The sequence below is a fragment of the Pantherophis guttatus genome, chromosome 1, assembly GCF_059756535.1.
Source record: "Pantherophis guttatus breed Tessera chromosome 1, ASM5975653v1, whole genome shotgun sequence".
In the NCBI taxonomy this organism is placed as follows: domain Eukaryota; kingdom Metazoa; phylum Chordata; class Lepidosauria; order Squamata; family Colubridae; genus Pantherophis; species Pantherophis guttatus.
The window spans coordinates 299,588,571-299,608,862 of NC_142063.1; the positions used below are offsets into that span (position 1 = coordinate 299,588,571).

General features: G+C 37.3%; 1 protein-coding gene across 5 annotated transcripts in view; it reads right to left on the reverse strand.

The window, feature by feature from the left end:
- Positions 1 to 12,682: 12,682 nt before the first annotated feature.
- Positions 12,683 to 20,292, reverse strand: part of RPS6KC1 (ribosomal protein S6 kinase C1) — a 98,246-nt gene continuing 90,636 nt past the window's right edge. For all 5 annotated transcript variants that reach the window (XM_060692492.2, XM_034427798.3, XM_034427800.2 and 2 more), the window contains one exon: positions 12,683 to 14,477. In XM_060692492.2, coding sequence (XP_060548475.1) covers positions 14,367 to 14,477 — 111 coding nt within the window. In that variant the 3' untranslated portion in view covers positions 12,683 to 14,366. The remainder of the gene's footprint in view (positions 14,478 to 20,292) is intronic.

The window sequence follows — 20,292 nt, forward strand, 5'->3', positions numbered from 1 at the left end:
AATTGAATGTATAAGATTAATATCCTGCCTTTCCACTATTCCACAACTAGAACAGTAATCTCCCCTTCCACTAGCAATCAAGCCAATTTACATAATATTTTAAAAAAGAAACCGAGATGACATGGTAAACTGCTAGAATCATTGAAAGAACTATTCCAGCAAGGTAAGCAAGAAAGTTTCAATTTCCCAACACTGCTTCATATCTATTTTATTCTACCAAAGATGCTATCTTTCCATCAATCACACCTAAGTATAAATGCATACATTTGATTGCCACAATACTCAAAAACAGTATTTCAGAACTAAAAAGCTGCTAAAGGGACAGCTAAAATGATCAGGACATCGGGAGCAATTTCCATGCAAATACCCATTATAATAATAATTCATTTTTTTAAAAAAAAGCAAGCAAGACCAGGAAGACAATGGAGGTTTATAATACTGGGCTTGGTATGATTTAGACTTAGACTTAGAATAACTTTATTTTCACTTTAAATGTACAATAATCGGCATACATTAAAATGAAATTTTGTTGCATACAGCTCTCAAAGAGTCACCATCTCCAAAACATGGACAAAATGGGCAGGGTAAACATTTTTCTTTTCATCACTTATAGAAGATCTCTACATTAACAATTTAAAACATCACCCAGACATCACTGAGTTGATCTATCACTGACGTAGACATATTTAGGCTGTGAATTTTTATGGCACTACTATATGAACTGATAGACTTTTGGCCTGTCCAGCAAGGCTTTCTTTTCTTTCCTTTCCTTTCCTTTTCTTTCATTTCTTCTCTCATTCTGAACTATCTCAGAAAACCGCAGTAAGGATAAAATGGGGTTCTTCTGTGTTGCCCTGGACTTGGAAGAAAATCAAGATCAGTAAGTACTTGATTGATAAATAGCTTGTTTCAAGATATTAGAACCTTAACTTGCATTCTGAAAAAGACTACCATGTAAGACTACCATGTACTGCCTGCTCCAAATTGTATTTTTCCTAATTGCTCTGGTCTGAGCCAAGTCTTTCCTCATCACCACCCTCTCTTCATTTAAGTGAGAAAGGTCAGTTTGATTTTTCCAAAACGGATACAAATCTTTAATTTTAGATACTACATTTCCAAGGACTGTGCCAACAATGTGACAGAGGGAGAAAGAGGGTCTGCTTGCATTGCAACTGATGCTGCTCTGAAATGGTAGGGAAGGTCACCAAGCCAGTCCTGGAATTATGGCCACGAGACAGTCCAGAAATTCCATGCACTGTGCCAAAAAAACCCTAAACCAAAACAGACAAAAGGCTCACGTGGACCCCTGCACTGTAGTGGGTGGAGCTATTGAAAGGGTCATTTGCTACTCTGGCAAGCTTATCTCACATGGACAGCACAGAACCTGCCAAGTGTTAAAGTTGATTTGTGTTTTGAAAACTCCAAAGAAAGTTTGCTAATGTTCAATCTCTTTCTCTTTTACACAGATCCCCTACACACAGAGACATACACACAAGCATAAACAATTAAGTATAGAGATTAAATGCCATAAGAACTTTGCATAGTAGGAGCTAAATAATTAGGTGAATCCTTTCCCATTATTTCCCAATGTCAATGAGCTAAATTATGTTCAGTAGAGTCATTGATTCATCTAGTCCAATGTCTCCTGCAGAATATTTTTTTGCCCTTTCTCCCACAAATCCTTGTAACATCAGTTGCATATTACTACCTCAGATAAATTAACACTTAATTCCCACAGCACTGTCTCATCTTCTCATCTATAGAGATTCTCAGGTCATGGTTGTCCCAAAGGTGTTTTTTCAAGTGGATCAACTAGACTTTCTGGTTTTTCTTTGAAAACGTTTCGCTTCTCATGGATGAGAGCTTTTCATCCAAGAAGCTCTGAAGAAGCTTCTTGGATGAGAAGCGAAACATCTTCAAAGAAAAACAAGAAAATCCAGTTGCCTCTTGGAAAAGTACCTTTGGAACATCTTTTCTCATCTTTCCTACTATCTTATTTTTAATCAGATATGGGCCAAACTATTTAATATTTTTAAATTGTTTTTAAATTTTATATTTGTGTGCTTTATGTTGGCTGTACACTGCCCTGAGTCCCTTTGGGAGAACGGCGGTATATAAATTAAATAAATAAATAAATAAATCTTCTCTTATTGATTTCTTATGATTTATCAATTGTTTTTTGTAACTTATGATTAATGATTGTCACTATAATTATGACCTATTACTTGCTGTTTATATGCACACTGTGAGCTTATGCACCAGAGACAAATTCCTTGTGTGTCTGATCACACTTGGCCAGTAAAGAAATACCTATTCTATTCTATTCTATTCTATTCTATTCTATTCATACCATACATAAATAAATACATAAAACCATTGTCCAAGGATTTATTTGGAGATTAGTTTATGCCAACTAATCTCCATATGCTCTCTGAACAGTTAAGTTTCATGTATTTTGTATATCATAGACAGGAGATGCACCTCAAAAATTTGTGCTCGTTGCTTTTTTTCTTTTATAAAGTTTAAATCCAATTTTCTTACTTTCTCACTCCAAACTTTGAAAGCCATTAACCAGAGATCCTAATCCAACTTTCCTAACTTTATGCTCCGCAGAAATGTTGGCACTACTACAGCTCTTAGTGTGGTTGATTCAGTGGTGGGATTCAGCCAGTTCACACCACTTTGGGAGAACCGGTTGTTAATTTTCTGAGCAGTTTGGTGAACTGATTGTAGGAAGAAATCATTAGGGCAGAGAACTGGTTGTTAAATTATTTGAATCCCACCACTGGGTTGATTGTGGATTCCGCACTATATTAAAATGGGAGGAACTGATTGATATGGCAGAAAAGAATACTATTTTAACATAAAAGAACAGATTCAGAAAATCTTTAATATCATTCAACTAAAACTAAGCCAGGTGCCCTCTTGTGATTGCATTTATAATGACATTATCCACTCAGTAATCTGATGTTGTGGGGCAACTTAACAAGGCAGCCCCTGTTCTACTTCTGAATATATATTTTTTTGGTGGGGATTAATGATGGTAGAATAAATATATGTCTGAAAAAAGTGCACTGATTTTTTAATCTACTGTATTTATTGATTCCGCACTACTGAATATAATCTGGAGTAGCAGTAATATAATCTTCAAGAATAAAGAGTAAAAATGTTTTTATTCTGTGAACTAATATCCGACACTTGGTAGTAATAGAGGAAGATCTCCCTCTCCCTCTCAAAAATCTGTTAAATAAATTCATTTTCTCTTTGCTAGCTTCCTGCAAATAACCTTAAAAGTGTCCCTCAGTAGTCCTTGCTATGTTATTGTTCAGAGCAGCTCTTTAAGCAGCCAAGACTTGAACAAAGCAAAGGAAAAGTACCCCCCCCCCTCTTCCATCAGAAAGCCCCTAAAGCTATGGCATTTCTGATTTGTGCCATAAAACCCCGTCCCCAATTTTCATAAGTACCTTCTTTGGATCCAGCTGGGTCATAGAAATTTAAATGCCACTGTTTCAAGGGAAAAGTGTATGTCATCCAACAAAAGATTTATCTCTGTTACTACAGTCTCATCCCTCTCTGAATATATGAACAAGCTGCTTTTAAGTCTGTATCATCATCATCATTATTATCATCATCATCTTGTTGCTGCTGCTGCTACTACTGCTATTGTTCTTCAATGGATTTTTCTCATTCCTAAAGCAAGTTGGTAGAAGCCACACACACACACACACACACACACACACACATATATATATATATATATATATATGCCCCCTAAGGAAAGAATTCTATTCCTGACTTTTAAAACATCTGTATTTTTCTTTCAAGGAGTTCCATCCCTTAAGGCGCCCGAAAACTGTAATTGCACAATAAGAGAAGGTTGCAAAAGAAACATCAGGATGAAACATCCAGAAGAGCAAATACAGGTAAAGCATTCGACAACAATCACCTGAGCTTGTAACTTGCATCTTTAATACATGTATTCCCTCCACCTCCTTCCTTTCTTTGTTCCCTCAGTCAGGGACCACAGTCTCAAAGAATCAGTGTGCCTAACAGCAAAATAAGCCACATGACAGGCTCAAAAGCAGCCAGCACAACTGTCTGCGATGCCTGCCAATGAACCAGATGCCGCCACATATTGGCATCTGGGATCTGGAATATCCAGCCTGTTCTCCCTGGTTTGGCCGGGTATTCTGATCCAGATTGCTGAAGGAGACAAAAGACAAAAGAAAGAAAACAGAAAGGGTGAGAAGGAGAAATCACCTAAAGATTTCTTGGGACTGACTTATATGTGCTCCTATTTCTTCTTTGCTCGTCTATAACATCTAACAGTATTCATGAAAAACAAACAGAGGGCCAAATTGGCAACTCTTCAGAAATCAGAAGCATTCGTTTACCACAGTCAATCTTCATAAACTACTACATGTCTTCAAAGTTGAGGCCATGTTTATTCTCTTCTAGTACTGATCTGTCAAGAGGAGAGGACCAGGCATCAGGGTCTGTTATGTGAACTTCGGGATGAAATCCTAAACATACAGTGAAGGATGTAAACACTGTGGAGTTTGGTGAATATATAGCACATCTAAATAAATATAATTGCCTGTTTCAAGGAAAAAGTATTCCTTTCTAATGACTATCACATTCGTACTTCCTGGCAATGGATAACAATTCCCTTAGCATTGGCTTCTAAAGTAAAATTGATTATGTGGCTTTTCTCTGATATTTTTAACAAGGCCAGATATGGTGACCTCAGCCCAGTGTTTGTTGAATGTCAACCATTTTGCATGATAGAGGAGTGACATTAGCGCTCCTCCAGTCCCTAATATGGCTAAAATAGGAGAATATAAGTGCTCCAAGCAGAGTCTTGTATAACCATCAATGCAGCTTTAAAAAAAAAATAACACAAACCTTATTTATTTATCCAAGTTTTTGTTTTTTTTTAATGAACTCAGATGACCATAGGCCAATTACCTTTTAGCCTCAATTTCTTTGCCAGGTCATTTTGAGGATAAAATTGAAAAGGGGATAATTATTGTCTTCACAAATTAAAATGGGCCTCTGCTGATTAAAAATCTGAAATGAATAACTCAGTTCTTCAGTTTAGCCCATGGAGAGCCACTTTTTGAAAGCATTCAGAAATCTCATTGGTCTCTTGTTTTACTATTTCAGAGATTGCATGGAATATAAAATGATTTCCTCTGAGCAGTCAGAAGTTCTAGGGGTGAAGTATTTCCCTGTATTTGGCCAATAATGGAAACATTTGCATTTATAGATAGGTTAAGCATAAGTCAATTGTCCCCCATCTGACTCCTAGAGAAGTGGCCAAACACTTATGGTCCTAGAGAACCAATTTCTGCATAGGTTCCTGCCCCAATACTTTAAACCTCAAGCGTTCTGATATTTCCATGTACAGAAGTAGGAAAATGAAAAATTCATCTATCTTAGCATCTTCCTTCTAAGTTATGTTTTAGTGGGGAGGAAGTGTTTGTGGCTTACATGAGCATCAACCCAATTATTGTGGCTTGTTCAACTATCATGGTTAAGCTAACCATGGTAATACAGTATAAAATCCAATCTGTTAGTATTATGGCTTCATTCTGGGCTGGAATAAAAGGAGAACTGATCCAGTGTCACATCTTATAAAGAGAACACGTGGCAATCAAAACTCAGAATAATAGGCAAATAAATCTCAATCTTCTTTTCTTATCATTGACTGTAATTTGGGGGCTCTGCAGAAAGTTTCATGATGATGTCTTTTCCTCCCAAGAGAGACAGCAATATTTGTTGCAGATCATATTTGAAGACATAATATGATCAGGAATGTACTGGTAAGAAGTATAAAATGATGGATAAAATAATTTGCAAGTGCAATATAAATGAGAAACAGAAATAGCTGATGTTCAGAAGGGCAGCCTTTTGCCCTTACTCTGTGAAACCTTGCTGGACAAAATGATGAGCTAAACAGTTTCCTGCATATTAGCGCCTATAATTCAATTAATTTGCCTTTCCATCATATTTGGGGAAGAAAATTGCTCAGAATTTTGCATAGTGCCAAGGCAAGACTATTCAGAAATACGCCGCTTATTAACCCCCAGTCAAATTAGAAAGAGGTTTTGCATTGCCGGTTTTTTGAAAGAGCCTCTGACCATCACGACATCTGTTGTTTTCTTGGCCGGCCCTCCCCTAATTCAGTTTTCAGCTTCCCTAGCCAGATCATTTGCCAGCTGGCCAATGTGGTTTATTTCCCCCAGAAGGGCTTTTCCCAGATCAGCCAAACCCAGGATCTAGGGTTTACAGCTGCAAAAGAATCAGGGTGATTGTCCCTCCTCTGCATCTTTCAATTGATGCCCAGTATAAGGCTATATCATCTCACAAGCAGAAACACTTTAATTCTCACTGGGCATTATGCTTGCCAAGAAGACAGAGGTACAGCTGTCATTGGAGAATTTTTGCCTGTGGTCCCCAACAGCTGGAGCATTGCCTTAAGTGTCACCCGGTAGCAGAACCTGGTCCTCTAAAACAAATTTCTGTCTCCTCTGCTTTGCATCAGCACTTGCTTGTCCAGCAGCAAGGACACAGGGGCACAATTCGTCTTGCACCGCACAAAATAATGCAACGCTTCTCGACCTCACTTTAACCTCCTGCCTTCCAGAGAAGCGTCTCTGGTTATATTTGTCTTGTATCAAAACTTATTCCTGTTTTGTGAGTTCTCACCCACAGCTACCCTGATAGCTGCTCTTTTTACCAAAATGTTTGTCAGAGAGCTGGCTTTGGCCTCTTTCCCAATTCCAGCACTCCTGGGTATGTTGGGGTACAAAAGGAAAGGCTCCCTCAAAATGAGTTCAGCTACTAGTGGCCATATGGATGGTTTGTTCAGAACAATGGTGCAGAAATGGTTTGTAACATTGCCTTTCTCTGAAATGTATTTTTGAATTCTCGGTCTAGCTTATATTTCTTACAGTCTTAGGAGTTCCTACTGGTCTCCCATTCAAATGCTAACCAGAAATTAGCTAAGGTTAACTAGGGACTGTCCATGCAGGGCTAACTGTAATTCCCAAGCAGTGTGGCCATTGCCTGGCATGGGCATTTAAAAGATGAACTATGGGGAAAGATACCATTCTGTTTTTCTCTGCAAATGTACATATACTCAGGACTGAGGCTTGGCTAAGCTTAGTTACATTTGCTTTAGTGCATCCAGTTGAGCCTATGTACCAAGTTGATATAAAGTGTCATCAAGAAAGATTTCACTCTTTTGAACTTCTCCTACGGTTTCCATCTGTTGCCAAGCAGGAGAGAAGGTGGTCATCTTGGGCATTTGTAGGAAGTGGAAGAAAAGCTGCTTTTCTGGGAAGCAGAGTTGTTTTTTTCTGTACAAATCCCCCTCCCCCCCCATCGTATGTGAAAGGATTTAGAGTGTTAAATATTAGTGTACTTCAGACTCTGAGACTGATAGGTTGTATTGGATTTTTGTTGCTTCCTTTCTCCTCTTGGAAATGTACATACTTCAGAATTGTGAGAAAATGAGCCTAAAATGTTTCTCACTTAGATTACAAGCATTTCCTGATTAAATATTCTCCACCACCTCCATCTAAACAGCAGGATTCAACTGATATTTGAACTTCTTCTCACAAGGCATTGAGGGCTTTGAAAGCAAATAAGTGCTCATTTTATTACTTAAATCACTATCATAAATCTTATCAAAGAGGAAGTTGCTGTTTCTTCAGCTTCCCCTTCAGTGTCCTTGAGAAAACAAATGACACGATAATTACAAGAAATTGCAATTGGTAATACTTCCCATGCCTTTGGCTCTTGTTTAGTCTCTAACACTTTTTGCACATGAATTTGATGGTCAGGTCCACTTTGTTACAGTAGTTGCCCTCCAGATTTTCTTTGCCAGGGACCGTTAAATGCTTTATCATGTGTTTGGAGAGTTATTTGCAAATATGCCTTGCCTAGTTCTAATTCCATTGATTGCAGAGGATCCTGGAGCACACATGGCCCTTCTTGGGGAAATCACATAGTCAAATGAGGGCCTCTAGCAGAGTTTTCCAGCCTGATCCAAGGGTTGGGACTCCAGAGGCTCAGTTGTGAGCACAGACTCACAAGATTTTACCTTTCTGTAATTGAAGATATTGTTTTCTTAGTATAAAATCAGCCACAGATTACATTTGATTTAGATTCAAAGTGGAGTTTTGGGAAGGAAGGAGCTGCCTCACTTTAGAATTGCCAGGTGAGAGATATCTGTAGATTGTCTACAGATTGCTATTATGCTCTATTTGTATCATATGCTAGATCGAAATTCCCACTTTAATCGGGGTGTGAAGGGATTTTAATCCAGCATATGATACAAATAGATTAGAATCCCCTTCCAGCAAATAATTAACTATACCTACAATTATATGACTGGTTGGTGGGCTTCCTTCTTTCCTTCTTTCTTTCAACAGTGGGAGGGAATAAATATTATTTGCTGACATCAAAAACAACAGCCCTTAATCGATTAAGTTATTTTTCTACCTGATTGGAGTATTCACTAGGTTAAATCTTCACTTCTAGTAGGATTACTCTATAGAGCAGGGTCTCTAACCTTGGCCACTTTAAGCCTGGCGGACTTCAACTCCCAGAATTCCCCAGCCAGAGATTGCTGTTATAGAGATTGCAAAACGGTGCACACTGGATAGCAGTAACAACAGATAGAAAACATCTTTGCTGCCATGTACGGGTTGTCTGGATTTTTGTAGCCCAGATATTTTCTTCAGACTTCCCAACAAATCTTCCATTGCCACCAGCCCTTCTCCCTTTGCACCCTACCTTCTTGGGAGAGGAAATTATAAAGAAGATGTAAGTTGGGAGTGCATAACATTCAGTGCTAGCATTCAAGGATCCTATCCAGGCCCTTTTTTGTAATATACTGCACCCTTCTGTCTTCCTCACACCATGCATTTTTCATTCCCTCCTTCCAAATGCAGATTCTTACTCAGTCTTGTCTTTTTCTTGATTGCGTCCTTAGGTTTTCCTTCCAAAAGATTTTGAGTAGTTATGCAAGAAAGCAAACCATCTAGAGGCATTGACTGAGCTGGATGGCTTTAGAAATTGAATGAATGTATGAATGAATGAATGAGATAGATAGATAGATAGATAGATAGATAGATAGATAGATAGATAGATAGATAGATAGATAGATAGATAGATAGATAGATAGACAGACAGACAGACAGATAGGTAAACAGATAAATAACTTTAGGTTAGGGATAGGGGCATCTCTCAATTGAGTCCTGAAACTCAAACATATGCATTTTTTTAGATCATTGAAATTTCATTTTGACTAATATGAGTGATCTTACTCAGTTATTATTACTCAGTGGATTTTGCTTAGCTCTTACCCAAAAGCATTGGGAAAGATTCCTCTACTATAGGGGCAGTGGTGGGTTCCTCCCGGTTCGGCCCGGTTCCACCGAGCCGGTAGTGGTGACAATATGACGTCACTGAACCAGTTCTGCCGCCCCCCGCCCCCCCCACCCATCCCCCACATTATTACCTTTTATTTGGCCCCACCCCCAATCTATTGCTGCCTCCTGAGTCCCAGCTGATGGCTAGAGGGAAAAAAACTGTTTAAACTCTTGCCGAGGGGCTTCAAAGGGCCGCCCTACAGCTGATCAGTGGTAAAAGAAAACAAATGAGTAGACCGGTGCCTGCAAAAATAAATGGGTAGACCAGTGTCTGCAAAAATACATGAGTAGATCAGTGCCTGCAAAAATAAATGGGTAGACCAGTGCCTGCAAAAATACATAAGTAGATCAGTGCCTGCAAAAATAAATGGGTAGACCGGTACAGCTCTGCAAGCAGTTAAAAGCCTGGTAGACCAGTACCTCTGCTAAATCCTAAAGAATTGTCACATGACCATCAAGCCACGCCCATAAAATAAGCCACGCCCACAGAACCGGTAGTGAAAAAATTTAGAACCCACCCCTGTATAGGGGGTTCTGTGAACCTATGGCTCTCTCCCTGTTGTGCATGATTTCTGCTTTATTTTCACTTGTGAAAATAAATGCACTATTAACATTGTCCTTTTGATAAATATATGGGAGATAAATTGGATCATCACAACATTCATACTTCACTAAAATACATATGAAAATTAGATATATTTTTTTCATAGTGAAAGAAAGGAATGATGCAGTGTCATTCTGAATGGAGGAGTACAATCTCTGTTTCTGTGCATTTCCAGTCCAGTTTTTCACACAGATAGAAGGCTTCAATATAGCCATTCTACAAAAGAATGAGACTACCCCTGTTCCACTGCCAACACCAAAGTGGAAAAGTCATGGAAGAATTCTTGCTTCCTTTTGAAGACAAGGAAAGCTGAGGAGACTAGGAGAGGGTGTTGATCTTCTAAAATGCCCTTCTTTGCTCTACACTCTATAGTTGATTGGCTTCATAAACTCCAAAGGCCTACATTTCCCCATCCTTGTAAGCCACTTTAGCAAATTGCTTCTGACAAAGATTTTTAAGATTCTATTCCAAACCAAATTGAAGCTACCAATTCCAGATGATTGTGGAATAAACTTTATGCGCGCATTTCACATTAACACTTCCTCAGATTATCCCACTAAAGTTATCACGCTACAAATATTTTACATCGTAATTAAAATTTATCAATAAATTATACTTGGTACCCTCTCCATCAACTTTTCCCAACAAATCATTCTTTTCATTTTTAGTTTCTAGAAATAACAGTAACAGAGTTGGAAGGGACCTTGGAGGTCATCTAGTCCAACCCCCTGCTGACGCAGGAAACCTGTACTAGAAATTTTGTTGGCGGTCAGAGAGGCATTTTTTAAAGTCCCACCAAAGGAGAGAAACCTTATTTTTCCTTGGAAGACATGTATATGTTTACAGACACTTTGTAAGATGCGGTAAGCTTTGACAATGTAGTTAGATCCAGGAGTGGGTTCTACTTATCTTTACTAGCAGTTTGTATCATGCCCGTGCGTGTGTGCTTGCTTTGCTCGCTCTTCTGCGTATGCGCAGAAGCTTCTGTGCATGCGCAGATCACCTATGACGACGTCTGGGTCAGTGGGCAGAGTCTCCCACTAGTTTTACTACCGGTTCTTATGAACCGGTCCGAACTGGGGGCAACCCACCACTGGTTAGATCTCTTGTAAATCCTACTGGTGAGTTACCAGCCGAGACAACTATGAAGACACACATTGGGTTATATCTGAGGCTAAGAAATCAACCTCTGCCTATGCAATGAAGCTTCTGTCCCTTCCCACCCTGCTATATTCCTCTCCCTTTGTTCCAGGGGTATCCCATCTTCCACAGCAGGTTTCAAGAGTGAGCAAAGAGGCATCAATTTCCCCAGCACATAGCACATCTTTGGATATGGTGCTATTCTCCCCTCTGCTTAGTCATTTGTTTTCATTCATTTATTCTTTTTTTTTTTACAGGGAAAGGAAAAAAATGGTTAATTATCTGCTTCAGAACTGACACGTAATCTTAAAAATCTCTGCTAGAAGGACATATATACCAATAGGCTACTCCTTCTACTTGCTTTGGGTCTGCAATTCCCAACATTCTGCTGGAGAGAAGACTGTCCTAGAAAGACTCAAAACTCCAACAATAAAGAATGGCTAAAGGTTTATGGTCACAACTGAAAGTTTTCTTCTCTTCCAAAACCATCACACGGCCACTGCTGGAAGGAAGCTCTGCATTTCTCTCAGCTTCAGAAATTTCCTCACCTCTCAGCACAGGAAGTTGTTGTCGCAGCTCACCTGAGGGAGTTCCTGTTATGTAGCAGTGGAAGAGTTTTGTTCGAATGAAGTTTTGGAGAATGATGTAATATCAGATAGCCCTCCATAATAGTAATTCTTTTGGTGACCTGGTTACAGCCTACAGTGTTATTACAGTCCCGTGGTTTGTGTTTTTATCACAAGGGGTGGAGGGTGGAGGAAAACAGGAGCAGGATAATTTCAAAAGGAACAAAACAGAGCTTCCAGATTTCCTTTGGATCAATGAAGTCTTTTCCTTTTTCCACTTTATAGTAGCACCAGTTCTAGCTTCCAACAGATGTAGCCTGTCAGATGCACATAGGGAATGGCCTGTAAAAATCTTAGCTTCCAGCATGAACTAGGAAGAATAGCAGGAATTACTAAAAAAAAACAAAAAACCCTAAATATTTCTTTACCAAAGAAATTTACCCTTTGGTCTCCAGATAAAACTAAGAGAAACAAACAGGCCAGAGACTGTACTATACAATAGTGTACAGGCACCCTATAACTGACCAGATTGTGTACATTTACACAGATAAAAGAATACTGGTATTTATCACTTTCAGATCATCTGATTCTTTTTGTTATATGTCCCATTCAGGAATTGCCAACTTGATCAATATTCCTGGAAATGGTTTAACTCTTCTTAAACTTTGGGAACTTTGCCTTCATTTTAAGTAAAAAGTTCTTCATTTCTACAGTTGAAGATAAAAATTTTACTCCTTCTCCTGTAATCCTGAAACAGCAGTCTTCCTTAAATTTCTTGGGAGTTAACCTATGTTAAGCTCCCTGGGAAGTATTTCAGAGCCATGTAGACTGTTCACAAGCAATAACAAGTGGGAAAGGCATAGTGTCAGGTGCAAATAGAGGGAAGGGTTGCCAGTGTTAGGATGAATTTAAGGAAGTAACAAGGCACATGTTTGTATGGTATTTTAATATATGCGTTTAGAGCATAATATCTTAATGAGTCATTTTAAAGTAGTTATTACAGAAGATTTTTACATGTACTAACACAATGACCTTTTAAAAGAGCGAGCCTTTATTTTAAGTACATATTAACTTTAGGTTGTCTTATTCTCAATTTTTGGAGTTTATGTTTCCATTTGACAAAATTATCAACAGATTAGGAACCAACAGCCAAATCACCATTATTCCAATTGTATCAGAAGTCAGCAGTCTTCTGACACAGCTTCTTGGCAAATATATTAAGAAAACAATATTCATTAAAAGCACAAGCAATGTAGACATCTCATCCATCCCTTTTCAGTTGGGCCTGTTCATGGCATATACAATGGAATTCCAATTGTGAAGCACCAGTGCTTGTGAAAGATTTCCAAATATTCTCTCCAAATATAGAGCACTTTAATATAAAACTCCCAAATTTTCTCAGAACAGTTGTTTGAAGACTCTCCTCCTTAGGAGGGATTCACAATGATAAAACACATAAAATAATGTTTCTAAACAAAGAAACAAAATTGTAACGAAATTGAGAAGCTAAAACATTTTCAGAATTCACATGGGCAAATAAAAACACATGCACATGTAAGTGGAATTCTGCAAACTTGAACATTTTCTATGTAAGCAAAAAAAAAAACAACTGCCTACCATAAAAATATTAGAGTTATATGAAAGCATGATTTTCCATACAATAAATGGTAGTTTTCCATATATCCATATACCCATACATCCATACATTTTTCTGCATTCTATTTTCTTGATCCATTTAAATTACTAAAGTAATCATTATCTGGATGAGAGATTTTTGAACTTGTAGTGATTTAAAACTTGAGGTTAAAATTAGTGCTTTAAAACAAACATTACATTGCAACCAACAAGCGCAAAATAGCAATAGCTAGATTACATTTTTCCATTCTTTAAGAGATGACACTTAACCATTTTGGAATTACATTGCATGATACTAGCTTTCATTCTCCTGCCATCCCCCCTCTCCAAATTAGACATATTCAATGTCAAGTTTTGCAGAAGCACCATAATATTTTATTTAGCATATGTTATTGATAAGTTATTTTTCTCCCTGTTCTCCAATCTACTTAAATTCAACTGTGCCAAGGCTACCGAAGTATAAAAAAAGGAGCTCTATTCAACTGGCATAGACAATAGATACTGGAATGTACAACAGAAATTCCACAACTCATCATCATTTAAAATAAAACAAAATACAAGGAGTCCATTCTTATTTGCATAATTCCCCACCAACACCAGAGCTAGATGTAACTTCAGTCAAAGGGCTACTGCCAAAAATGTTGCCAAATCTTTTCCATCCAGATTCCCATGATTTAAAATATGGGGGGGAGGGGGGGAGGAAATACATGACATGCAATGGCAACCGTTTGTAATGCCCTGCAATTAGCTCTGCACATGATTCCAACACAAAAGAAGAACTGAAGTCAATCGCTAGCAGTATGAACCACACCTTTCTTTTGTCCAATCAAGCTTTAGCACTTCATGTGGTGTTTGGATTCCAATTTCCAATTTATTCATCCTGGTCTGGAAACATCTAAAATCTTCATAATGGCAGCAAGCCAAGAGTATTGTCTGTTGGAAGTCTGCAGCCTAAGCATAGACAACTTGTACAGTTTTTCACTTAGCTAATTCGGTCCAATCAATGGTGGCAAAAAAAGGGTGTGCTTTGATGTCGTCAACTCCAGCGATTCCAGCGCCAAGACGTTCTACAGAATTGAATTGCAAAAGCTGAAAAGAAAAGAACACACCAATCAACCCAAGCTTTTCCGGTTATAACTCATCAGCATAGAGGATTGCATCCTCTGGAGTTAATGCCTACATTTCAATAATATTTATAATAAACTTAACTTTTTTTCCATATGGCTATTAAAAAACACTAGCACATTAAAAAATGGGAAAAGATCAAGATAGTGGCCTCTCATAGTTACAGCCCTAGTTTTACCATATAGTTGGCCATCCTCTTTTCTCTAAGAAATTTATCATTACTACATTATTATTGCAATATAACAGCTTGTTTGTTGGAACCTGTTTTTACACGTTACTTTGGAAATGTGGATTAGGAGGATGATTTTGGTATATTTTAGAACATGTTTTCTTCCATCTTCCACAGGAATTCTACAATTACTAATCTTGGAGCTAATTACATCACCTGACATTATGTGGAGAGCATGCAGACTGAACACAGCAGCATGTGATCAACCATATTGAAATGGTTTCCATGCTACTGATCAACTTAAATATCTGGGTTAAATATCTGAGACTGAAAAACAAATGTTGTACTGTTAACTTCTATTTCTTCAAAACTCATTCTTTTTTAGAGCTTTTATAAATAAGTACCAAGTGTAGCCTGATATGATGGTTGATTTCCCTTGCTGACGTGAGGGTAAGCAATGCCGATGCTATAGAAGAGTGTAAATTATCGGAATTGTACAACAAACATGAATAACAGTCTTTGAAACATCTGGCAGAGGTCAAGCAGTAAACTGAAGCAACTGATTCTATTATTGAAATGTAATTGGATTTATTTATTTCACTCTCTGAGCAATCTTCTCCTAAAGAACTCAACAAAGCCTATGTATTGCTACAAATACAAATCCCCTCACCTAGGAAACATAGTTTAAGGCAATTACCTCCCTGATAGCCACTATATATAGGAAGTAATGAGGATGTCTGCATAAATTTTATAGGAAGGTAAATGCTCTTTCCTGTAGAGAAATCCACACAAATTCTATTCTCTTCTTCTATCACAGGTTATTATTCCTTTTATATTTAAAAAAAAAATCTGTAAAAATGCTTTAAAATATCAGCATCCAATCACAAATTTTCTTTTGTCCATATCATATTCATACAAAACACTATCAGTTATTCTATTTTGTCAGGGTTACCCTTTACTGAACCCTTTCCTAACCTGTCAAGATGGATATGTTGATGTAAGAAAGTTCCAGATTCATAAAGCATGTCTTCTGAAGAGTCACCTACCCTAAGTATAATCTGATCAGTACGAATCTTCAGATTCATAAACTGAAGACTTTGCAATCTGAACCTCAGCCTGCAACAAGAATTAGCTGATGAGAACACCCCTAAGTCAGCTGATTAACAATATAGTCAAAGTCCCAAGCCCAGCAACATGTTGAAAATTAAGAGACCGCAGAGGAAGTCAAGTGTTCTGCTGGAAAGAAAGAACCATTGACTATTAGTCAAATTGAAAGATAGTTTCTAGAGATGGCTATTTGATGCAACCTTATCTCCTACCTGTGACTCTGACTATACGTTGTTGTTGGATTAATTGTTATTTTAGACCAGAAAAAGACTATATTTGAATCTTCCTGAACTTGAGATATCTCTCTGGACTCTTTTGTAAGCTCTTGTGAATATTTTCTACACAGAAACTTTTGAGTTTACAATATGCTTCATGTTATTTTGGTGAAAGATTTACAATTGCAACTTATCTTGAATTTGTTATCTGAAGCTGTGTGTATGTTTAATTGGCAATAAAGAATATTCCATAGACTTCTCTAAATAGTATAACAAATCTGCAAGATGATTTGACAAGAAAGGACTGGCCATATCCTTGCTATTCTCACGTGCCCTGAGCAACTGCCTAGGTTGCAAATTGTGATCATGTGACTGCAGGATGCTGCAACCAATCATAAATGTGAGCCAACTGCCAAGCACCCAAATTGTGATGACTATGGGGCTGGCGCAATCACCATAAGTAGAAGTACAGGTCAAAAGTCCTTTTCCACAAGGCCATCGTAATTTTGTCATTAAACCAATGGTTATAAATCAAGGACTACCTATACTGACTGACATTAATTTTACAATATCTGCATGTTATCCCAATCTCTAAACATAATTATACCTGGTCATCTATTATACAGTATATTTAAGTAGACCAGTAACTTTATTCTTGTAGCTTTCCTGTCGTATTTACTAAACCTGATTACATGTGAAACTTAAGCTGTACTGGATCTTTGCACTTTGCTTATATGGCCTAGACTACTGAAATATAATGTGTTTAAGTTAATGGAGAATACACAAGTTTTTAATTAGAACCCTAGAAATTTATCTGAGTAAATATGTAATAAAATTGAAATATGAAAACTTTACTTGTCACAGCTCATTAAAGCGGGCAGAATTAAAGTATTTCAGATAAAATATTGGCTGTTATGTAAATGTAGTGAGGAAGATAGAGCATGGCTTCTGGAATTCTTTTCTTTACCAAAAATAGACATAGGGGGCATCTGTATTTAATTTTATAAGTAACATGTTGCATTTATTTAAGTGTACGTTTATCCTCTTCTTCGTGTTGCATCTCTGTGTATGTGCACCAGGAAGCACAGAGTGAACTGCATAGGTTCTGCTCTGAATAAAATGATGAAGGAGGAGGAAGGTGGAGTGAGAAAAGCAGGATTTCAAGCTGTTGTCCATGACCTCTCCCATATGGATATATATATGAGAGTTTCTTCTGCTTTTTTTTTCCTCTACTGCTTCTAGCCTGTTTCAAACTTGGTCTTCTTTTGCCAGCTTCTCCCATAACACTAAATTTGATTCTATTCTGTTCTGTTTCCAGAAGACTATCTTGCTGCTGACAAAACCAGTGCTTGAGTATATATGTATTTTTATCTGAATGATTATCTACAACAAGAACCTATTATATTATATGTAAGACTTATTAATGGCAATTAACTATCAGTAATTTTGTTTCAAGCTATCAAATATTGCCTCCTTTAAGCCTTAGTTGTTTCTGAAATAATCCTGAACATTCCACTTATTGTTTCATAAATACAGATTAAGAGGAAGAAAAAGAGTATGTCAGCAAGTACCTGTGGTATTAAAAACCTTGTTGTCATTTTTAGAGTATTATCTTTTATACTGCCTCTTATATTTATCAACCTACAAGAAATGCAAGGGAAAAAGATGGACTGTCTCCACTTCGTTTGGATGAAAACTAAATTTCCTTTTACCTGATTTTAATGAAGGTGTGTGAGACAGCCAGGCTTTAAGACATCAGGCTAGAAACCAGGTAGATTTTAAACTCAAAGCCATCTAGGTGTCCTTGGGCCAGTCGTTCTCTCTCAGCCCTAGGAAGGAGGCAATGGCAAAACACTTCTGAAATCTTGCCAAGAAAATTGAGGGACTAAGTCCAGGCAGTTGCTAGGAGTCTCAAAGATACACAGATGCACAATGAAGGTATATCACAGAATGTATCCCTATTTGCACTACATGCAAAATGTATTTGTTTAAATCATATGGAAAAAGATAAAAATACTACTTGATGGGTAGCCCCAGCACGGGGTTTCAATGGAAACCAATGTGATCAGATCAGACAGAGGAAACTAAGAGGAACTGATGCTTTTCAGACAATTAAAATATTTATCTAAAAAAGTCTTCAAAAAGGCCCAAGGAGCTTTGGCAGCTAAAGACTCACAAATGAAATGTAAAGAAATGGTACGATTGATTGCTAGTAGTAATAATACTAAGTAGGTTTTTTTAAAAAAAAATCCACAATAAAGTCAAAAGGGAAGTGAATATATACATAGAAAGTGAAGTGAACTCTTCTTATCTGCAACTTCTGATGGAAAATGTTTGAAAGGAAGTAACCAGCAAAGCATAAAAATATTTACAAAGGATAAAGGAACTGAAGTTTACATTTCTTCCTTCTTATGAGTCTGTCACATTTTAAATAAGCAGTTCAAAAGAATAATTTCATTTCTAAGTTTCCTTTAAAGGGAACTATAGCATAATGCAGTTGTCTTTGGTATTATTTGGGGCGCATGCCTTCATATGCATACATCTAATAATCAAAGTGAGAAATTTACCCATAAAATGTATTCATTTGCACATCTTAAGTTGGCTCTGCCACTTAAAACTGCTCTAACCTCACTTAGTAAAATAACTCAGATAACAAAACAAGCCTTCTTTGTGAATATACATGAGTTAGTAGATAAGCAGTCAGAAAACAGCCACTCGGCCGTCTTCTGGAAAATATAACAGCTGATACCAGGTGGAAAAGTTAAGTACAAAGACATTTATGTTCTGAAGGTTTTCCCTGTTACAAGAAAAAAAAAACTTTTAATATGAGAAAGGAAATGCAAAATAAACTGCATTAAAGCTGCATTGTTCAAAAAGAGACTGGTTATTATGCTAACTGGGACAGCTTTCGAGAAATTTGATGTCAATTAAGAGAGCCTTAAGAATTCCATCTATATCTTCAGGTAATCAAAATAAGGAATAATGCCTCTGAAGTACGTAGCTCCTAGCTGGCTAGATCGGGGTGGGGTGTTATTTTTTCAGTGAGGTCACGGATTTTGAAATCCATGTCATGGGACACATTTGGCATGTATCTGCACACTGTTCCTCTCCTAGACATTCTGTGATGGGCTGACCCAAGCAACCTGTGAGGGGGGTGGAAGAGGAAAATCATAATGACAAATGACTAGCTATGCCAAGAGTCCCTTTTTCCTTTTCCTGACAAAGCTTCCTCAAAAATGAATGGTAGTTTCCTTAGAAAGACACACAAAAGAAAGTTGATTTACTAGCCAATGGAGCAGACTCTTCAACTGTAAAGTCAGCCACATGCAGCCCAGAGATGAAACACTTCCTTTTGGACAAGGGTAACCTTGAACCTGGGGGAGGAGGGAAAATAACAAAGGGTCTGGCATAAAATGCTACATGTTGCTATGTATTGCTTTAATAAACTCCGAAAGATGCCAGTGGTAAAATTCCATTCATTTTCAGTCTCCTTTCTGGGGTGGAATATAAAATATCCTCTATTCTACGAGTCTAAAAACTAGATGAAGTCATTGATCTTAATAGTACATGTATACTTTTATTCTTATTTACTTATTTTAGGAGACTTTTCTACTACTCCCACCGAATACCGACTATAAAGGTTTATAATCCTGTCTACATAAGTAGATTAAAACAATAAAAATAACCACAGTTTTAACAATGTTTAAAAACTAGATCTGATCGAAACATAAGAACCATAATATTCATACAACAGGACAGATCTAAATCAGCTTGGCTCCATCGTCAAAGTTTGTTAAAATAACCACGTTTTAGCATGTTTCTAAATCCTAAAAGATTATGCTCACTTTAATATTAAAAATGTACCTTTACTCCCAAATCGTCTATGTCAGGAGAAATAATTAAATCAATGGATTTCTGCAGCAATTTTGTGCCCTAGCTGTATTTGGTGACAATAGGTAAATAGGTCTTTTATACTTCTCTATCATTCCTTTCCTCCTTTCCAAAATTAAATAATTAATTTAGTGTTAATTCACGTTTTCCTGACAAAAATGGCTCCTATTTTCTATAATGGTATAACTGTAGGACTTTTCTACCCTACACATTAATAGTTCAGTTTCTTTATATTACACAGAATTTTACTGCTAAGAAGATGTAGCTATTGGGGACACTAAGATAAACCACAATCCTATTAGTACATTTTCAGACATTGAATTACTCCCAAATCTTTTATAAAAGCTTCTAAAGATAAATAGGAAAGATAGGAAACGCTTTACAACATCAAGTATGA